At 41.8% G+C, this 19823-nt stretch overlaps 1 protein-coding gene across 11 annotated transcripts in view; it reads right to left on the bottom strand.

Moving 5' to 3' along the window:
* The window catches only part of FGGY (FGGY carbohydrate kinase domain containing), a 433138-nt gene that overhangs the window by 347180 nt on the left and 66135 nt on the right, over positions 1–19823 (bottom strand). For all 11 annotated transcript variants that reach the window (XM_053575373.1, XM_053575374.1, XM_053575375.1 and 8 more), the window contains one exon: positions 13174–13262. In XM_053575373.1, the coding sequence (XP_053431348.1) occupies positions 13174–13262 (89 nt within the window). The remainder of the gene's footprint in view (positions 1–13173; positions 13263–19823) is intronic.

Here is a 19823-nt window from a genome sequence, read left to right as displayed (position 1 = left end):
CAGGGTGACCATTTTTTGTGTTTATTATAACCAAAGGAAAAGCAATCTCCTAAATGACTCAGGAACAAAGAGTTCCCTGACTGCAATTTCTTAACAACACTGAAGTATTCTCTTCAAAGGCCCTTGACCATAATCTACAGAGAACAAAGGAATGATAAAGAAAATAAGAAATAAAAGAAGGCATATTAAAGAAAGAAGAGAAACTAAATAGAAGTAGCAAAGAAGAGGGCAATAAAAAGAAGGGAAGCACAGAATGCAGTATTTTAACATTAAATTATATCTCAAAGGGTTGAATTCTAAGGTCAGACTTTAACAATCCCTTTTTCAAAAGAATACATTTTAAGGCAGAAGCTGAAAAGACTTTCAGCAGCACTACACCACACAGACTCAGAACTTTACATCAGGGAAAGGCTGAATCAACCACTTAATCCCACCTCTGGGTGACGCGGATGAGGAAGATGAAGGTGATCCAAGGTCATTGGATCAGACAGGAGTCTTCTGAGCCCAAGCTCCACCACTTCCGTATCCTATGATGAAGGTCTGGGATGTTGTCAATGCTGATACCTTTAACAACACTGACTGATTTGGACCTCAAAGGCTACCCAGAATCACACGGGTACAGCACAGCCAAAAGGTCCGATTACAAAGTTCACAAAATAGCTCCCCGGCACCCTGGGTGGAATCAAATCTAACTCTGAGACCCTCCCTTTATCCCGAGGGTGGCCAGAAAAGGAGCCCCTGAGCAAAGGGTTCCCCTTACAACCTAACTCCTCCTCCTCTGGGTGTGGGCCTTTGGGGTTCCAATTCTATTATCTAGAAATGAGATCTAACTTTTTAGCACTTTTATCGTTTCAAAATATTTTCAGCAAGGAATATACCATCCTATCTACTTGCAAGTGATGGATCAGATTCAGAGATCATTTCCATTTACCATATTGAAAGAGAAAATAGGATTAAATTCTACAAGTGCTGCAAGATCTCAGAGAAAATTGTGGCGTAAAGGAAAAGCTATCTTGCTGCTCAGTTGGAAAATGAGAGTTGTACAGAAGATCATCTTCAGACATACAAAACCCATTTCTAGATAGACACAGCAACAGAAAATTGGAGAAAAAAACTTTACAGAAATTGGACAAATTCAGACTGGAGGTTCTCAGCAAAGGATGTTCATCCTAATAACCTAAGGTTGCACGCATTTGCTCCCTGCCCCCCAAAACAACCATAGACATTCTTAACCTTTTCTATCCAGTTTGCTTTAGTGAGGAAAAGTTAAAGAAACAAGCTCAACCCTCCCCGGACTTTGCCTCAGCATAGCAGATTAGGAGGGATGGTCAGTGATGTGACAGGTGAGTGCTGGCCGCAGGGCAGCAGTCGCAGAGAACGTGCCTTGGCTCTGACGCTCTCATGGAGTTTGCCCCTTGCTGCCCCCCACCGCACCCTGACCAACCCAGCATGGTCCACTCTCTCACCCTCCCCAGACTCGCCACCTCTGAGCACTGACTAGCCTGAAGTCTCCCCAGTATCTAATCATCTCCTCACACCCATCTCAGCGCTGAGACCTTTCAGGGACGGGCTATTTCTCCACAGTCAAAGCAGAAAGGAGGAGGAAGAAGGGGGAAAGGAAGACCATCATAAAGATTTACTTGGTTCCTAATGGCCTATTCTCCCTACCCCACCCAGCTATTTACCCGAGGTTGGATTTATTTAAAACCTAAAATAAAAATAAGTAGGCCCTGTGGCTCATGCTTGTGATCCTAGCACTCTGGGAGGATCACTGGAGGCCAGGAGTTCAAGACCAGCCTGGGCAACATAGTGAGATCCGGTCTGTATCAAAAATTAGCCAGACATGGTGGTGCACATCTGTGGTCCCAGCTACTTAGGGGGCTGAGGGAGGAGGAGCACCTGAACCCAGGAGTCTGAAGTTGCAGTGAGCTATGGTGATGCCACTACACTGTAGCCCAGGTAACAGAGCAAGATCCTGTCTCCAAAAGAGGAATAAATAAATAAATAAATATAAAGAAAAAATAAAAGCCAAAGGGAAAGAAAAATGGAAGTAACACTTCTTATGTAATACTATGTGGCAGAAATCAGTTGGTTAGAGATTTTAGCCATGGGCATCATTTTCTTCATAAAGCCAAACCTACGTCATTTTCATCTTCCTTCAAATATAAAGAGGTAACTGGGATTGAGTGGGATTAAATGCCTTACCAAAGTTTACCCAGGCGATAAGTGTCAGAATAAAACTGTAACCTAATGACTACTTATCTTTCTTACGAATTTGAACAGTTAAATAAATGTGTACTAGCTACCACTGGATTAGAGAAGGCATACCTCATGCCCTATGAACATGTATGCAAGGAGCTGGTGAATCAGCAACTGTGCTGTCGAAACTAAGCACCTCCCCTGCTACAGACACCTGCTACCACAATCAATATCCTTGTCACTATTCTAGGAGGATTATAAATTAGTATCTGTGATACTGGTCAATGTAATTTACTGAGAAATTATGATTTTGTGATTGCATTTTCACCTGCCCAATACCCAATCTCCCTTTTTTCTTTAGTAATAAGAGAACTCTAATTTTATTTGGGTAGTAAGGCACCCACCTCAAAGCCTGCATAGCCCAGATTCCACTTCAGCTAAGTATGAAAATAAACCTAAGTACTGGTCAATGATATGCAAGGGCAAGAATTATTCTCACCTTCTAAGAAGGATGCTTAAAGAAGGCTCTCTCTAATGTAAAATGCATCCTTTTAATGTACCCCCACTTTCCTTCTTCCTGCTAAACAAAATCTAAACTTAATAGTGGAGACTTCCATGATTGAAAGTCAGGACTGAAAACAATGAAGTAAAAATGTGAAAAAAGCTTCTATCCTTCATGACTTCATGGGGACATCACAGTAGCCCAAGACTCCGTATATCTAGGTTTATCATTTACAGAAAAAAAAATGAGGTCTTTTGTGTTTAAGTCACTGTTATTTTGACTTTTTCTATTATTTCTATCATTCGCTAGTAAAGCGATGAGGATCCTATTTCTTCTATAGAGAGTAAAAAACTCTCCTTTCTGAAAATTAAGGGTAAAGAAAATTTGGTATTTTCTTTATTTCTCAGCATTATTAAATATACTAAAAAATAAGCTGGTGAGAGGATGACTGAATCATTCTTCTTGGAATCTAGAATAGCCACTTTATGTACCACTGTTCTGAGAAATCATCCTTCAATACAACCTTAAAACAATGCAAATCAAACATTTAGCATCAAGCACATTAGAAATAACCATGCTTCCCTCTGCTCTAGAAACCTTTAATTTTATGACACTACCTGGGGCATCCTTATCAAGATGTTTCAACTAAGGTCTAGCCAAAAATGATACCTCTAGGACGATACAATTTCACTAAATTCTACTTTCATTCCACAGATTTCTAATGTCAAAAAAAATCAACCCTTAAACCACAATGGGAGATGATTTACACCTACTACAAAGGCTATAATTTTTTAAAAGGATGTGGGGCGGATAAGTGTTGGGAAGGATGTGGAGAAACTGGATCATTCATAAATTGCTGGTGGGACGTAAAATGATGGAGCCACTGTGCAAAAGTTCGGTGGTTTCTCAGAAAGCTCAACAGAGAATTACCATACGAACCAGCAATTCCGCTCCTAGATATACACCCAAAAGAACAGCAGGCACCAACTTGAGCAGCTACATACCAATGCTCAAGGCAGCATCATTCACAACTGACAAAGGGTAGAAATAACACAAATGTCCATCAAAAAGTCCATCGACGGATGAACGGATAAACAACATGTAAGGTGTGCACACAATGGAATGTGATTATTCAAGCCATAAAAAGGAAGGAAGTTCTGGCACACGCAATAGCATGGGTACATCTTGGAAACACTACGTTAAGTGAAACATCCCAGGTGCAAAAGGACAAATATTGCATTATTCTACTTATAATCGGTACCTACAATAGGCAAATTCATAACAGACAGAAGAATGAAATGGGAAGTTAGTGCTCTCATGGGTACAGAGTTTTAGTCTGGCGTGATAAACAAGTTCTGGAAATAGTACTGACGGATAAACAACACTGTGGCTATAATTAATGACATTGAATTGTATTCTTAAAAATGGCTAAAATGGGGTGGCGCCTGTGGCTCAGTCGGTAGGGCGCCGGCCCCATATACCGAAGGTGGTGGGTTCAAACCCGGCCCTGGCTGAACTGCAACCAAAAAATAGCCGGGCGTTGTGGCGGGCGCCTGTAGTCCCAGCTACTCGGGAGGCTGAGGCAGGAGAATCGCTTAAGCCCAGGAGTTGGAGGTTGCTGTGAGCTGTGTGAGGCCACGGCACTCTACCGAGGACCATAAAGTGAGACTCTGTCTCTATGAAAAAAAAAAAAAAAATGGCAAATGTTATGCTATTTTACTACAATCAATGACAATAAATAATGTAGGAAAATCATTTAATTGTATCCTTTATATGGGTGGATTATATAGTATGTGAATTACATATAATTATACGTACCATAAACACCTAAAGCTATTTTAAAAAAAAAATCAAGTCTTGTCTTAGGTATGTGAATGAGAAAGGCAGAGGAGGCCAACCACCAAGGACAGGCTCAGACTCTGGGTGCCCCAGCAGAGGCAGGTATTGGTGTGGAAGTTTCTCCCTTCTCAGGCTGCTACCTCGGCTCTTGGGCAGGATGACTTCTACGCAACCTCCTCTCCCCACTCAGAGGACACAGAGTTAACTTTTGCACCCCATCCATCCTCTTACTTGATTTTCCTTGAGAGGAAAAATAAAATTCACCACCCGATAGTTAAGAGACAAGATACGAAGCCACATTGTAAGGGTCGCCGTGTTAAAGACAAAGTGATACAACCTTCACTCCTCCACTTCCTAGGCCCACGTGCACCCAGCTCTGGTAGAAGTCACACCCACGCAGGGTCTGCATTCCGACTGCTATGCTCTTAGACTTAGATCTGGTTGACCAATCCGGTCTTCCCTCTCATGTTCCCTCCCCACACAGGTTCACATACACCTGAACACGCAGACCTGCTTCAGACCCACTTGTGAGCTGTCTATCCATCCAGTATTCCAGAAGTTCTATACATTAGAGGCTAACCAGTATTTCCTTAGATAGTAAGATAAAATTCCACTCCTCATCTAGCTGATACGCCTTGTACGTAGTCAGTTCTATCTGTCAGAACCCCAATGGCAAGGAAGAGTGAGCGGCCCTCTGACTCCTTAACCACGGAGATATCTGTGAGAAGCTGAAACAATGAGAATTGCTTTCAATTGTCCTAGGTGTGATAATGGCACTGTGGTTATCTAAGAGACTGTTGGGCTTGTGGGTAATAAGAAGTAAATACTGTGAAGTCTGCAATTCATTTATAAATGGTTTAGTGAAATAAACACACACACACAAGTGTGAGAGATGGGTAAGGTGTGCCCTAGAAAGTACAAATGTACCAATAAGTTAACTGATCAATGTGAGCAAAACGTGTAAGTGTTCAACGTGCCATTCTCTCAGCTTTTCAACAGGTTTAAAATTTTTTCAGATATAATGCAAGGGTAAAACACTAAAACCAAAAATATAATAAAATTAATTCCCACCAATATTTAAGGAAACATTGAAATCCCATAATAAATATTAGTAAATGACATGAGTAAGTTATTTTCGTATGTAATACTAATTGACATAATCAGCAATTGACATGCATTGACATATATTAATAAGTGGTTGATAAATCTAAGAAAAATTAATTTCATTTAATAATCAAAAAATGCAAATTATAACATCAATTTTGCCTACAAACTTGGCAAATTGATTTAGACACATTATATTGACACATTACATAATATTATATAGCTGTCAAAAAGATCTTTTAGATAATATTTATTGACATAGAAAATACAAGAGTAATCTATTAAGTAAAAAATAGTGTAAAAGATTATTTCAAAAAAAAAAAAAAGAAAGGAAAAAAGAAAACCCAATAGAATAAGAGTTTAAAGTGTGGTACTATGTTTGACATCTTAGAAATTGCATTTAGAAAGTAACTATAGATCAATAACAAAAAAATAATCATCCTGCCATATTACCAAATAACCACAAGAAAAATAAAACAGTACAGTAACATCCCTCAAAATTCAAAACACAGATATCGTACAAATCAGAAAAATAATTGTTATTTTAAAGGGAAAACAGTTTCTAAAAACCACAAATTCACCTCTTTACAAGAGAAGACAGAATATTTACTGACATTGTACATTTTAGTGCAGGGAAGAGTAAAGGTAATATAAACAAAAGCATGTAAATACAAAGAAGTATAAGGGAAAATAAACCTGAGATTCTAGGAATTTAGCCCTGTTTTCCCAGATGCTGTAGAAATGTCTCAGAATTTCCACCATGGAGCTTCCACCAAACTCAGAGCATCTCCAGTGCATAAGAAGCCTAGTAATCAATTTCTTTTAGTCCAAACCCATGAAAACAAGCGACTTGAGAAAAGACAAATCTCCCATACGGAGTAATTCAAAATAATGTGTATAGGTACTCTATTCTCAAGAAAATGAAATGTAAAAGAAAGAAAGAAAGAAAGAAAATGAAAGACAACTACTCCCCACCCCTTACATGGGCGCTGTACATAGTGACTTCCTTCTGAAGAGGCGGACGTGACTTACAGGGGAGACCTGACAAGTAACATCTCAGCCAGCTGACCGAGGTAAACATCATGAGCGGCAAGTCACTGACGGCATGTGCCCTCGATGAGACAGGATGAGAAAGACCACTCTACCTCTGCGAGCTTCCTCCCAAACACATCACCCGCATCTCATCATGAGAAAAACATCCGGCAAATTCCAGTAGAGGAACATCCTACAATACACATGGCCGATCCTCTCCCAACCGTCACGGTCACCAAAAAGAAGAAAAGTACGGTACCCCAGATGGGATTCTGGAGGAGACAGGCCATGGGGTAAAAGCTATGGGAATCTGAATAAAGAATGGGACTTGGTTAATGGCAACGCATCAATATGGGCTCTTTAATTATGACAAATGCAAGACACTGACGTAAGATGTCAACAGCAGGAGAAACTGCACGTGAGTACGATATGGGAACTCTCTGTAAAGTCTTCGCAACTCTTCCCTAAGTCTAAAACTACCTCCAAATAAAAATTCTGTTGAAAATTATAATTGAATTTAAGAGGAGGTGCTTTTAAACAACTTATAAATATCATCTACTCTTGAGAATCTAGAAGGAATTTCTATCTGAGCCTCAATGTTAGAAAAAGGTTATTTTTTTTTTTTAAATCCCCACCCCTAGAAAAAGTTTTACTTCTGAAGAGCAGCCAAGCTTCCGTTGGTTCCCTCAGTTAACCGCTTTTTCTTTGGCCACTAGAAAACTTGGAAACACATTTCTTAGCAATAGGGAAGAACCTTACAGTTTCTATAAGGTTCTCAGCTGCAATCCACTTATTCTATTATTTTCACTCCATTCTGATTTTTTTTTTAATTTTTTACCACTATTTTTATCTTAATCTGTTACCAGTCACCTTAGATCTTAGAGGGATAATTTACACATTTGAATATATTTTTGTCTGATTACACAAAATTTTATTATTCTAATTTATGAATTTTCATTTCTTGTGTCACCAAAATTCTGGACAGTAGCCCACTCAACAGCCAAAACATGGCAAATTACTGATGCATTCTGCTTCAGGCAGCTCTTGAATTGCTAAATGGTAATAAAACCACCTGCTGCAGGGAGGGTCCTGAGGACTAATAGAGTTAACATTTGTTAAAATGCCTAGCACAGATAATGAAAGGCACTCGATAAATGATAATTACCATTACTATTATTAACAAAAATAGCAATGATGATTTTCATTAATATGGTGAAAAGAGTGGAGCCGAATGACAAATCAGTCATGGGCCTGGTGGAGATTTTTTTCAGTGACCCAGATAAACAAATTTAAGAGAAATCAAGCAATAACGAAAGTAGGGTGGGGACAGGAGGAAAACGGGGGGGGGGGGGAATGGAGGAGAGAAAGTGGGGGACGAGAAGATTTTATATACTGTCTTGGCCAAAAGCAAGTTTGGAAGCTTTAAGTCTTTAAGACGAGGCGAAATCCAATCACTTGTTAGTCTTGACTCCACTAGAATAATAAAAAGGGATTAAAAAAAAAAAACCCTCTAGTCTTTTTGGCACTCATTTCCCCCAAGGTTCCCAAAATAATCACATGTAGGAGCCAAACAAACACCAAATCTGAACCTCTCCTTAGCCTGGGGGGGCCAAGCTGGTGTTCCATGGCCCAAAAAGTTCTTGGCATTGGCACATTCATCTCCCTTGTTCTAGAAGAAGGAATGGACGATGCAGATTTTTCATTAGAAGGACCCCCTGTTTATGTACTGTGTGCTATGTACTTTATCCAGAGTGCCTCTAACTCTCTCAACAACCCTGCCAGGGCTCAAAGATGAGGAGACAGGCAGTTGGGGGAGGTGAAAGATTTGCTCCCGGTTCCTGGACGTGAAGACACTGAAGTCGGGTCAGTTTCTGACCACAAAGATTTCCCTTTTTCTACTATGCCAGAAACTTAACGTAAACACTCCCTGCCAAAACTGACAGAGAAAGGAAACTAAATGAAATAGCTAATATCTCAAAAAGAAAAAAAAAAAAATCTCACCATTGTGTTAGCAGCTTTTCTGTTATCTCACTCAATTCACATGCTAACCCCATGGAGCAGGAGTTGTCAGTACCTCCATTTACAACCAAGAAAGCTCAGAGGAGCTCCTGGTTTCACCTGCATATGCTGCAGTTTGAAAACGAGAAGGGAGAGACAGACAGAAGCTGTCTGTAGGCCTGGGGGAGGGCAACCCCCTCTAGAGGAAGCTGGTACCTGGTGCTGCGGGTCACAGGCTTTGCTCTCTGGACAAGAGGGAGGCTGCAAGGCAGACCTCGGGAGGGCGGGTGGCGGGGAAAGCAGATTATCAATTTATACTAATGAAAATACAATGAGTCATGAGTGTCAGAGCCAATAAAAGATGGCAGGGATGACTACCCAGCCAATAAATCAGTTCTGAGCATTAAACTTTCACTTCCTCAAGGTCTGAGGTTGTCACAGGCAGGAATAGGAGTTCCTGGACATGTTATGATAAGTCAAAAAAGCAGCCCTCCACTTTTCAAGTCAACACATTCATTAAGCCTTTAAAACGCTTCCCATCTCTCACAGGTGTGGAGCAACTCAGTGTCACCCACTATTTTCACGCATACTCTTTTAGGGGATGCTGTCCAAACTTAACTTGATCATATAACCACCCAGTATGCCTATTCAACATACAGATTCCCAGGTCTCCCAAGGAGATTCTGATTCAGTAAGCTGAAAACCACAAGTCCTAGAAATACGTGTTTTGAATAAATGATTCAGATGATTCTTATAATCCTTGTTTGGTAAACTATTTTAACAGGACTCTCACAAGCAGCTTGGAAGATAAGACATCATGATCCCCATTCTATGTAAGTAAGGAGAGCGACTCTCAAAGAAGGGATGACACATCCTCCAGGTCACACTATTAGTATGTGGGGTCATTACGGAAGTTTTGAGATACATGACAATCAAGAAAGGTAAAATCCCTGCAGACACAAACAAACGGCACCCTCCCAGCAATACCGAAAAGCCAAGCAAGTTGAAACTTACACGAATGAATCAGAAAGGACGCTGTCAACTGTGTTTCTCAGAAGTGAAATAATGGACTGTAACACAGTCTGTCTCGAAACTTTTGTAGTAACCCGTGTGTGGCACAATCGAGGACTATCAGTCATGCTGGGGGCTCCACAGTGTGTACGCAAGCCACACACCTGCTCTGAGCCATCGCTCTTCACATCAGCCCCTCCCACACCTTCCTCCCAGTGACAAGACCATTAGTGGAAGGTCTCAGGGTAGGGGGTCCACATGCCTATGAAAATGGCTTCTGCCGACCTCAGGTACTCACTCATTTCTGCCAGAGAGACCTCCAGAGGAATGGTCTGAACTTTACCGTAGGAGGTGTAATCAGTTACCACCCTGGTTATCACTGATGGGGAGATGGGGAGAACAGGATGCGGGTGAACATACCATCCTGGGCATTCTTCCTTTGGCACGGAATTAATTGTCCAAAGTTCTTTGTCAGAGAACCTTTCTGTAGGTTCTTTTTCTCCCTTTGTGCAGTAGTGAAGAAACGTTTTGATCATTTTAGCCAAACAGACCGATCAGCCAGGGCAATGGTACCCGTTGTGTGCACCAGCAATGCCCCACTGGCCTGCCAACCTTGAGGACTCAAAAGTGGGACTAGAGGTGAAGGAGAATCCGGCTTTCCTTCTCTTTTTCACTGGGTTTTGTTCCACCCAGGGCTTTGACATGCTCCCTAATCTGTTCTGTTGGCTCTCGATATGCTGCTCCATTTCCGGGGTTCCGGTGCCGTACTTAGACGCCAAGCAGTGCGGGCTTTCTGAGGTCAGTCCCGGCTCAGGTAGAGCTAAGTGGGTGGGGACAGGGCTGACATGATGCATGTTGAGCTTGTGAAACACGTCCTCTGCTATCCCCTTGCTGGAAGCCCCTGTAGCTAAACTAGCACAGGAGTTCAAGAGTTGACTCTTATCAACTGCCTACAAGAAAAGGCCCAAACCTGTACAATGACACAGACAGGAGGAGCCCAGAAGAAATGAAACCGAAATACTCCCAGCTTCCCCTGAATCTAAACGATGAAGAAAACCGGTGGACTTGCTGCCCTGCTCCCGGAAGCAGACTTTAAGATACAGCAGCTGCCTCTCTAATTGACACAGTCTGATCTGTCCTCAGAAAAATGATCCCCTTCCTCATAGGTTTGTTCAATCTAGACCTTAAACTTTTTTCAAGATGAGAAGACCTGGCCCCGCACTCCCCCTTACGTCCCCTGAAATCGAGGGTCAGGATAAGAAACTTGCCATACTTACAGACACATGCTCAACCGGTCTGCATATATCCATGCAAACACCCACTCAGCTAATGACAGCAGCCACAACTTCACACCGAGTATTTTGAAAAAGTCTCTGTTATGTGGCACATACTTTATTTTTAACATTCATAATTTATTGAAAAACAGTTATTGACTTCCACATACACACCTCTACAGTTATGGGATTAGGGTATATAAAAGCAAAATATAATTAGGGTATATAAAAGCAAAATAAGTTTTTTATATAAAAAGCAAAATAAATCTATAACACACCCATCCAGTTAACATCAGCTACCTTGAAAAACTTATCTCCTATCTGAATATTAGGGACCAAATACACACACACACACACACGCCTGCATAAAGATGTCGGTCAATAACAGACTGCAACAGTGGTTTCCCAAGATCATGACGGAGCTGAGAAATTCCTATCACCTAGTGACATCTCAATGATCTCCAGGGAGGCTCTAATGTGTACATTTAGGTCTTAGTTTTTAACTAAAAAGTTCAAAAAGTAAAATAAAAAAATTTAATAGCGACAAGTGTACAGAATAAGGACATAAAAAATATTTCTGTACAGGTGTACAATGTATTTGTATTTTAAATATTATTACAGAACAGTAAAAAAGTTAAAATTTCAAGTTTATAAAGTAAAAATAGTTATGATGAGCTAAGGTTAATTTATTATTGAAAAAATGTTTTAATAAATTTGGTATCGCATAAGCATACAATGTTTTGCTTTTTGTTTGGTTTTTTTTTTTGAGACAGAGTCTCACTGTGTCGCCCTTGGTAGAGTGCGGTGGCATCACAGCTCACAGCAACCTCAAACTCTTAGGCTTAAGCGATTCTCTTGCCTCAGCCTCCCAAGTAGCTGGGACTACAGGCACCCGCTACGATTGCCTGGCTATTTTTTGTTGCAGTTGTCATTGCTGTTTAGCTGGCCCAGGCTGGGTTCAAACCCACCAGCCTTGGTGTATGTGGCTGGTGCTGTAACCACTGTGCTATGGGCACCAAGCCTTTTTTTTTTTTTTTTAATTTCGAGACAGAGTCTTACTCTGTCACCCTTGGTAGAGTGCTGTGGCATCATCATAGCTCACAGCAACTTCAAACTCTTGGGCTCGAAGTGATCCTCTTGCCTCAGTCTCCCGTGTAGCTGGGACTATAGGCGCCCGTCATAGCTGGCTAGTTTTTTTATTTTTTCTTTTTTTTTATTAAGTCATTTGTACATAGATCATGAATACATTTATGCCATTATGGGATTCAATGTGTTGATTATTTGTACAAATTGGAGTGCTTGGCTAGTTTTTTTCTATTTTTAGTAGTGACGACATCTCGCTCTTGCTCAAGCTGGTCTTGAATTCGTAAGCTCAGGCAATACACCCAGCTTGGCCTCTCAGAGTGTTAGGATTATAAGCGTGAGCCACCACGCCCACTGGTATACAGTTATAAAGTCTATAGTCATTTATAAAGGCCCTAAGTTTTCACACTCACCTCTCACTCACTGACTCACCCAGAACCACCTCCACTCGTGCAAGTTCCATTCATATAAGTGCCCCATACAGCTGTACCTTTTATGTTTTATACCATATTGTTCTCACACCTTTTTATGTTGACATATGTTTAGATACACAAATACCATTGTGTACAACTGCCTACAGTATCAGCACAGCAACATGCTGTCGTTTGCAACCTAGGAACAATGGTCTGTGTGCCATACAGCCTTGCTGTGTAGTAGGCTCTACTACGAGCAGCTCGTTCTGTGCAAGTAGCTTCACTCTATGATGGGTGAACAACAGTGGACTCACCTAAAGATTCATGTCTCAGAACATATCCCTGTTATCAAGCAACACAGGGTTCTGTGTGTATGCGTTCGTACATGTATTTTTTTTCCCTTTATTCACCAGGTGAATTAAAGCCTTTGGAAAAAGTCATATTTCACTCTAGATGTTTTACCTGTCCTTCAAATGTGTCCAATTTTAATGAATGGTCTTCCCTCGGATACTCACATTCCAGGCCTCTTAGGGACAATAGCGTTTGGGCAAGTGCCAAGGAGGTGGAAGATAGATTCAAGATGTTTCAAGTACGCAAAATCACATGCAGATGTACAAACAGTGTGTCCAATCAAAGAGAGTTAAGAAAGCAATATATATATATACAGACACCCGAGAATGGAAGATCGCAAATAAAAGCCAACTTGTAATTAACATACCGTGCTGTGACACCTGTTGCTTTCCACGATAAGAAGTCCGGGAGATCAAAGAAATGTCCTGCCTTATCCCAGCAAGTCTCTCTCAAGTTCTGCCAAGTTAAATATACATTAGAATCAATGAAGGGATTTTTTTTCTACCCCTCTCCTCTTTCAAAAATGTCTTAAAATTTTCAAAACAAAAGCATAGCCAACAATGCCCATTAAAACATCTGTCCAGGGGCTTGGTGGGTGAGGGGAATGACATAACAGAATTTATACAGGAAAGGAATACTGGCCAGTATCAGTCTTTCAAAAAATGACCATCATTTCCCTTTTTTCCCTGTTGGTTAAACTGGAAGGAGAGCACAGTCTGGGAGGGTCTGCAATCCATCTTCCCAGGGAATAGGAAAAGGATACACTTCAAGCCATGTAATAAAATTTCAACACTGAACAGCTGTAAGCTGGGAAAAAAACTACACTAAGAAATTACCCAATGAAACTAAACATGCCCTTGCCACGTCAAATTGTTCACATGCCAAATGGTTCCAGAGGCAATGGAAAAAACATGTTCCCTGGCCCCAAAGAACTTCCAGTCTAAGCCAGAAAGAACGGCCACATAATCGAACCATTATTAACTAATTTTTACAGATTTGTCTCCTCTGCATTGCCAAATGGCCAGATTTTTTCTTGCTGCTGGGTTTGTCCTTCCCTTTTGCTACTTCTGATGATTTGCTCCTCACCCACCACCCTGTTCCTTCCCAGCATCCATTCCTCCCACCGTCTTCTGTTAATCCTGCCCACCATTCCTTGGGGAGGGTTTCTAGGACCTCCAGCTCAGGTTTAGGGGTGGTGGTCACACAACCTGTACCACTGCCCAATTATTCGTGTCATGTCTTTTTGTCCCGCTCGAGTGTGAGCTCTGTGGGGTCAAGGATCTGATCTGTCCTGCTCCCACATCTGACAATCATAGGCTGTAACTCCTCCTTCACGCCAAGTGAGTGGCCCCTCAGCTGCTGAGCAGACACAGCTGAACTCCAGTCCCCTTACTGGCTGAGCGCTGAACTGCGCCAGGTGTGGAGCTGGGATCTGGCTAAGCCAATCAGCTTCCTTCTCCCAGGAACTTAGAAGTAGGGCCCAAATGAAGCCATTTAACTTCTGCCTGTGAAGGGAAACTGGCGCTGAAATCAACCTGGAAACTATGAAGTTAGTATCTTCTGCCAAACACCGGGAGAAGTGAAACTTCGAGAAGAGAAAAGAAGACGAAGCACCAGCAAGAAAGCTCTCCCACCACCCAGGCATTCCATGGTTTCATCCATTCCCTCTCCAAGGAACTACAAGGAAAAACAACCTGTCATAAGCATAAGGGTATCAGTGGGAATCCAAGAGCAACAGTGCAGAAGTTCCGTTTCAGGACCCATTACAGGGTGACACACTGCAGCTCTCAGTAATTACTTGGTGAATTACTACACAGACTGCTTGGCTTCACCATCCTGGGGCATCCAAACTTCACTTCTCTGCTGCACATTAGAAGAAAAAGAAGAGTTGTTTTGGGCCACACATTATCAAAAGCTAACAAAAGCTGATGAGCAAAAAAGAAAGGTCTGTGAATAATTCTCATGACATCTGACACCACTGATACACAAAACAGGCCTCAATCCATACCTGGCCCGCAAGCCACAGGTTGTACACCCCTAAGTCTCTTTTATGTGAGTTGTATCTCAGAGCTGATAAAGGACCCCATAAGCGTTCTCTCCTTACAAAAGCAGCAAAGGCCCAGGTGCTGTTATGTCCACTCTACAGATGTGCGGCTGCCCTTTCCCTATGTTCACCCTCCACTTAACGTGATTTCTTCCTACACTTGTCACTACTATGTGACATCAACGTATAGCAGATAATGTGAGCACCTCCCTGGGCACAGGATCCTATTACAATATCAAAAGGACTCAGATGTAAAAGGCATAATGTAAAATGGCATAATGCCATTCTATTGCTTGTTTCAAATCCCTAAACTTTTAGGTAAAAGATTATATCTAGAAAGGGATTTGTCCTAAACGTCTCTTCAAATGTCCATACGTCTCAATGTTAAATAAAGCGAAAGTTGAAGCACACTACATATTCCCTAACATAGCTCTTAACTAGTAGTGTCTCTATACACTAACATGTTGCAATCACAAAATGGTAGCCTTCTGAGTAATGTCTTGGCTATTCGAGGTTTTTTCTGATTCCATATAAAACAAAGTATTATTTTTTCGAGATCTTTAAAGTACGACAGTGGAGATTTAATAGGGATTGCATTAAATCTGTAGACTGCTTTGGGCAGTATGGACATTTTAACAATGTTGATTCTTCCCAGCCATGAGCATGGTATGTTTTTCCATTTGTTAACATCTTCAGCTATTTCTTTTCTTAAGAGTTTCATAGTTCTCTTTATAGAGATCTTTCGCGTCCTTTGTTAGGTAAACTCCCAAACATTTCATCATCTTTGGCACGACTATGAATGAAACAGAGTAACTATAAAAATACTAGAAGAAAGTGCAGGGAAGGCACTTGAAGAAATCGGCCTGGGCAAATATTTTATGAGGAGAAGAACCCCCCGGGCAATTAAAGCAACACCAAAAATACATTACTGGGACCTGATCAAACTAAAAAGCTTCTGCACAGCCAAGAACACAGTAAGTAAAGCAAGCAGACAGCCCTCAGAATGGGAGAAGATATTTGCAGGTTATGTCTCTGACAAAGGTTTAATAACCAGAATCCACAGAGAACTCAAACGTATTAGCAAGAAAAGAACAAGTGATCCCATCTCAGGGAAAGGGACTTGAAGAGAAACTTCTCTGAAGAAGACAAGTGCACGGCCTACAGACATATGAAAAAAGGCTCATCATCCTTAATCATCAGAGAAATGCAAATCAAAACTACTTTGAGATATCATCTAACACCAGTCAGATTAGCCCATATCACAAAATCCCAAAACCAGAGATGTTGGCGTGGATGTGGAGAAAAGGGAACACTTCTACACTGCCGGTGGGAATGCAAACTAATATGTTCCTTTTGGAAAGACGTTTGGAGAACAGAGAACACTTAGGGATCTAAAAATAGACCTGCCATTTGATCCTTCAATTTCTCTACTAGGTATATATCCAGAAGACCAAAAATCACAATATAACTAAGATATTTGTACCAGAATGTTTATTGCAGCCTAATTCATAATTGCTAAGTCATGGAAGAAGCTCAAGTGCCCATCGACCCATGAATGGATTAAAAAATTGTGGTATATGTTCACCATGGAATATTATGCAGCCTTATTGGAAGATGGAGACTTTACCTCTTTCATGTTTACATGGATGGAGCTGGAACATATTCTTCTTAGAAAAGTATCTCAAGAATGGAAGAAAAAGCATCCAATGTACTCAGCCCTACTATGAAACCAAACTTTCATATTAAAGCTATAACTAATTATAGCCCAAGGGAGGGGAGGGGAGGGGAGAGGGGAGGATGAGTAGAGGGAGGGTAATCAGTGGGAGCACACCTATGGTGCATCTTACAAGGGTACATGTGAAATTTACTAAATGTAGAATATAACTAAGTTAACACAATAACTAAGAAAATGCCGTGAAGGCTATGCTAACCAGTTTGATGAAAATATTTCAAATTGTATATAAAGCCAGCACATTGTACCCCATGATTGCATTAAAAAGAGAGAGAGAGAATGGTAGCCTTCGACCAGGGAGTCAAACTATCAGTATGCCTTTTAGATAGTTCCCAAAATCTATTTCCATGTGTTCTGTGGTTTCAGAGATCAGTGGTCGGGGAGAAGGAGGCAAGGCAGCCTCCTTCTACAGGCTGCAGAAATCCCAGGCCTGTCACCAGACATGACCTGCCAAACCACTGCAGCAACAACCAGTGCTCCAAGCCAAAGCTCAACAATCTTTCTAAACTCAGAGAAAACAAAAAAAATGCTTCTGTTAGTTCTTGTATACGGTCATTAAAGACCTTGTAGAGAGCACTTTCAGCCTACAGCCACACCAACAGTAGCTGTGGACAATGGAAGCTGAGTGGAATGTCTCAAAGAGAACTTCGAGCCTTCTGCCAAAAACAGACACCATGGATAAGAGAAGTAGGGGCCCAGCAAGAGTGATTTCTTCTTCATCTATCAAAGGTGGAGGCCTAGCCAATCTCTCCATGAGATGAGGAGCCACAAACACTTATGTTGTCAGAAGCAGGAGGCATCCTTAAGAATGCCCATGGTCTCAGAAGAGAAGCTAGCAGTATTCCCTGCTTTCTCAACAAAAGCAAGGCCTGGAGATGGGCCAGCAAAAAAGCAGGAGTACCATTTGGATGAGAGGCAATGTCTCCGGAAGCCTGACCCCTTACTCCGAGATGCTGACAGCCTTTTACAGCGACCCCATGAAGTTCCCATATTGGGCCCCATGATCACAAGTGCTCTGTCGTCAAATGCCAGATTGGCTATGAGTGTATCAGCCCCTCTAAATGGATTTTTAATCCAGTTCTGTGGGAAAATCTCTGTTCCTCCTCCTCCCCAGCTGGCACAGTCCAGGTTACAGACCTCAGTCTTTCTGAATGAATTCTATCCTTGCAACCATTTGATTCTCAGGGTGGTCCAGGAGTGTGAAGGCGGTGTATAATATTCTCACACTATGGGTGGAGGGGCTGAGCATCAGACCACAGGACTTGGCCCAAAGTCACACAGGATTTCTAGCTTTAAAGTGAGTATTCCTGGCCGTCCACTATGCCAACATAATGCAGTTCACGCCCTGACTCTCCCCCTTCACTTCCACGTACCCAACATCCTCCACTCACGATGGCTGCACAGGGCGGGACACAGAACAGGCCCTCGACACGTCCCACTTCATTCTATATCCTTATGTGATAGCTTAACACAGCTCAGACCAGGAGCGCTCGGTGCTGAATGACTTAAGTCTTTATATCCCCCAGTTACCAAGCAACTCACAAAAATGAGTCTTTTCCAGAAAAAAAAAAGAAATCAGCAGTGATGCAGGGTGTATGACTTGGCACAAAAGGCTGCTATGTTCCAACAACAATCCTTACAGCTAAGAAATCCCCCAGCTTAAAAGCAACCACACAGAACAGCTCCTTTTTTTTTTTCGCCCTAAACATCTATTACTTCATAAAACCACAGCACTTCTTGGGAGGAGGCTACTACTCAAAGCTCACAACAGCTGCAGGTCTCAGCAGAAGGTGGAGGCAGATGAGTTAAGTCCAAGATTCAAGGCAGCAGCCACCCTGTCGGTCAGGACAGAGAGAAGCAGCTTGTTCCCCTTCCCTCCCACTGTGATGCCCGAGAAAGCATGTCCAGGAAGCTGCAAGGCTTCTGCTGCTTCTAGACACCAAGGGAACTTGTGGGGGAAATGAGGCATCTACTGCAAGGAGACCAGGATCTAGGAGCAACATGACAAACAGGGACAACCAGAAAACTAGAAAAGATCACCCACATATTTCATTATTGATTACAAAGGGATTCCATCTGGACTGTCCACTGCGTGCAGGGAACAAAAGAAGAGAAACAGAGCTCCCTAATTCCCAGCTCAACAGATGAGCCTGCCTGCGTGTTCCAAGTACTCACAATGCTGTTTTCCAGCACAACTGCCCATGAAAGTGCAAAGCCACACCTCACTCAGTGTTCCAGACTTCAAATCAGGCACAGGGCGATCGCCCAGAGAGAAAAGATGTTTCAGGGAGAAACTTAATCCCGAATATCATTCTTAAAAGAAAACATGGAGTGGGTCATAAACCCCAACCCGAAACTTCTCAGAATGAATGAAACAACTGCATGTCTCAAACTCCCATCCATAGAAACAAAGACTGAACACCAGAAATAATTCAAGGCAAGCGGGCAGATAAGCTGAGAGGTTTGTGCTACTGCAGGCATCTTAAAACCTAAAACTTTCCATTCCATTCCTTTCTCAAAAGTGGTTTGATAGCTCCTTATGTCCTGGAATCCCACTTTAACTCCTCAGCAGGGCTCTCAGGCCACCTATCAACCTGGCTCCAATCTGGCCATTATCATGATGATGATTACTGTCCAGGGCCCATCTCCCATCACCTCTCTCCTAACCCCTCCCCTCTGCTCTCACCTCAATTCCCTGCCTTCCCAAATATATTATGTTCTTTTCTATTTTAACACCTCTGTTTAGGATGGTGCCTCCCCATGGACTGACCATCCCATCTTCTCCCCTTACCAAACTTCTGCTCTTGATTCAAATCCAGCTCAGCTATCACTTTTTCTGTGAATCCCTCCATCCCATGCTGAATTCTAATTATATATTCATGTACTTAAATCCACCTCAAAATGGGCAAAAGCCAAGCCTAACTCATGAAAAATTAAAAATGCAAAATGTTTCAGGAGTTACAAAAAAAAAAAAAAAAAAATCCAAAGCCAAAAAATGCAAAGCCAATCCAACCTTTCAAAAGAAAAGTTACTACTCCCAAAGCCAAGGATCTTTCAAAAGAACGTTACAACGGTGAGAAAGCTATACACAAAGGAAAGGTAATTAACAAGATGATATACGACAATAATGTAATGAGCCTGATACCAAAGTTTGGTGAGTCAGCCTCATAATTGTATCATAATATTTTGTGAGAGCCCATATATCTGCCTCTAAGGAGTAATCACAGTCAGGGTTCAGAGG

The sequence above is a fragment of the Nycticebus coucang genome, chromosome 22 (assembly GCF_027406575.1).
Source record: "Nycticebus coucang isolate mNycCou1 chromosome 22, mNycCou1.pri, whole genome shotgun sequence".
NCBI lineage: Eukaryota > Metazoa > Chordata > Mammalia > Primates > Lorisidae > Nycticebus > Nycticebus coucang.
The sequence above is the reverse complement of the archived record's forward strand: the minus strand, read 5'-3'. Positions and strand labels throughout refer to the sequence as shown.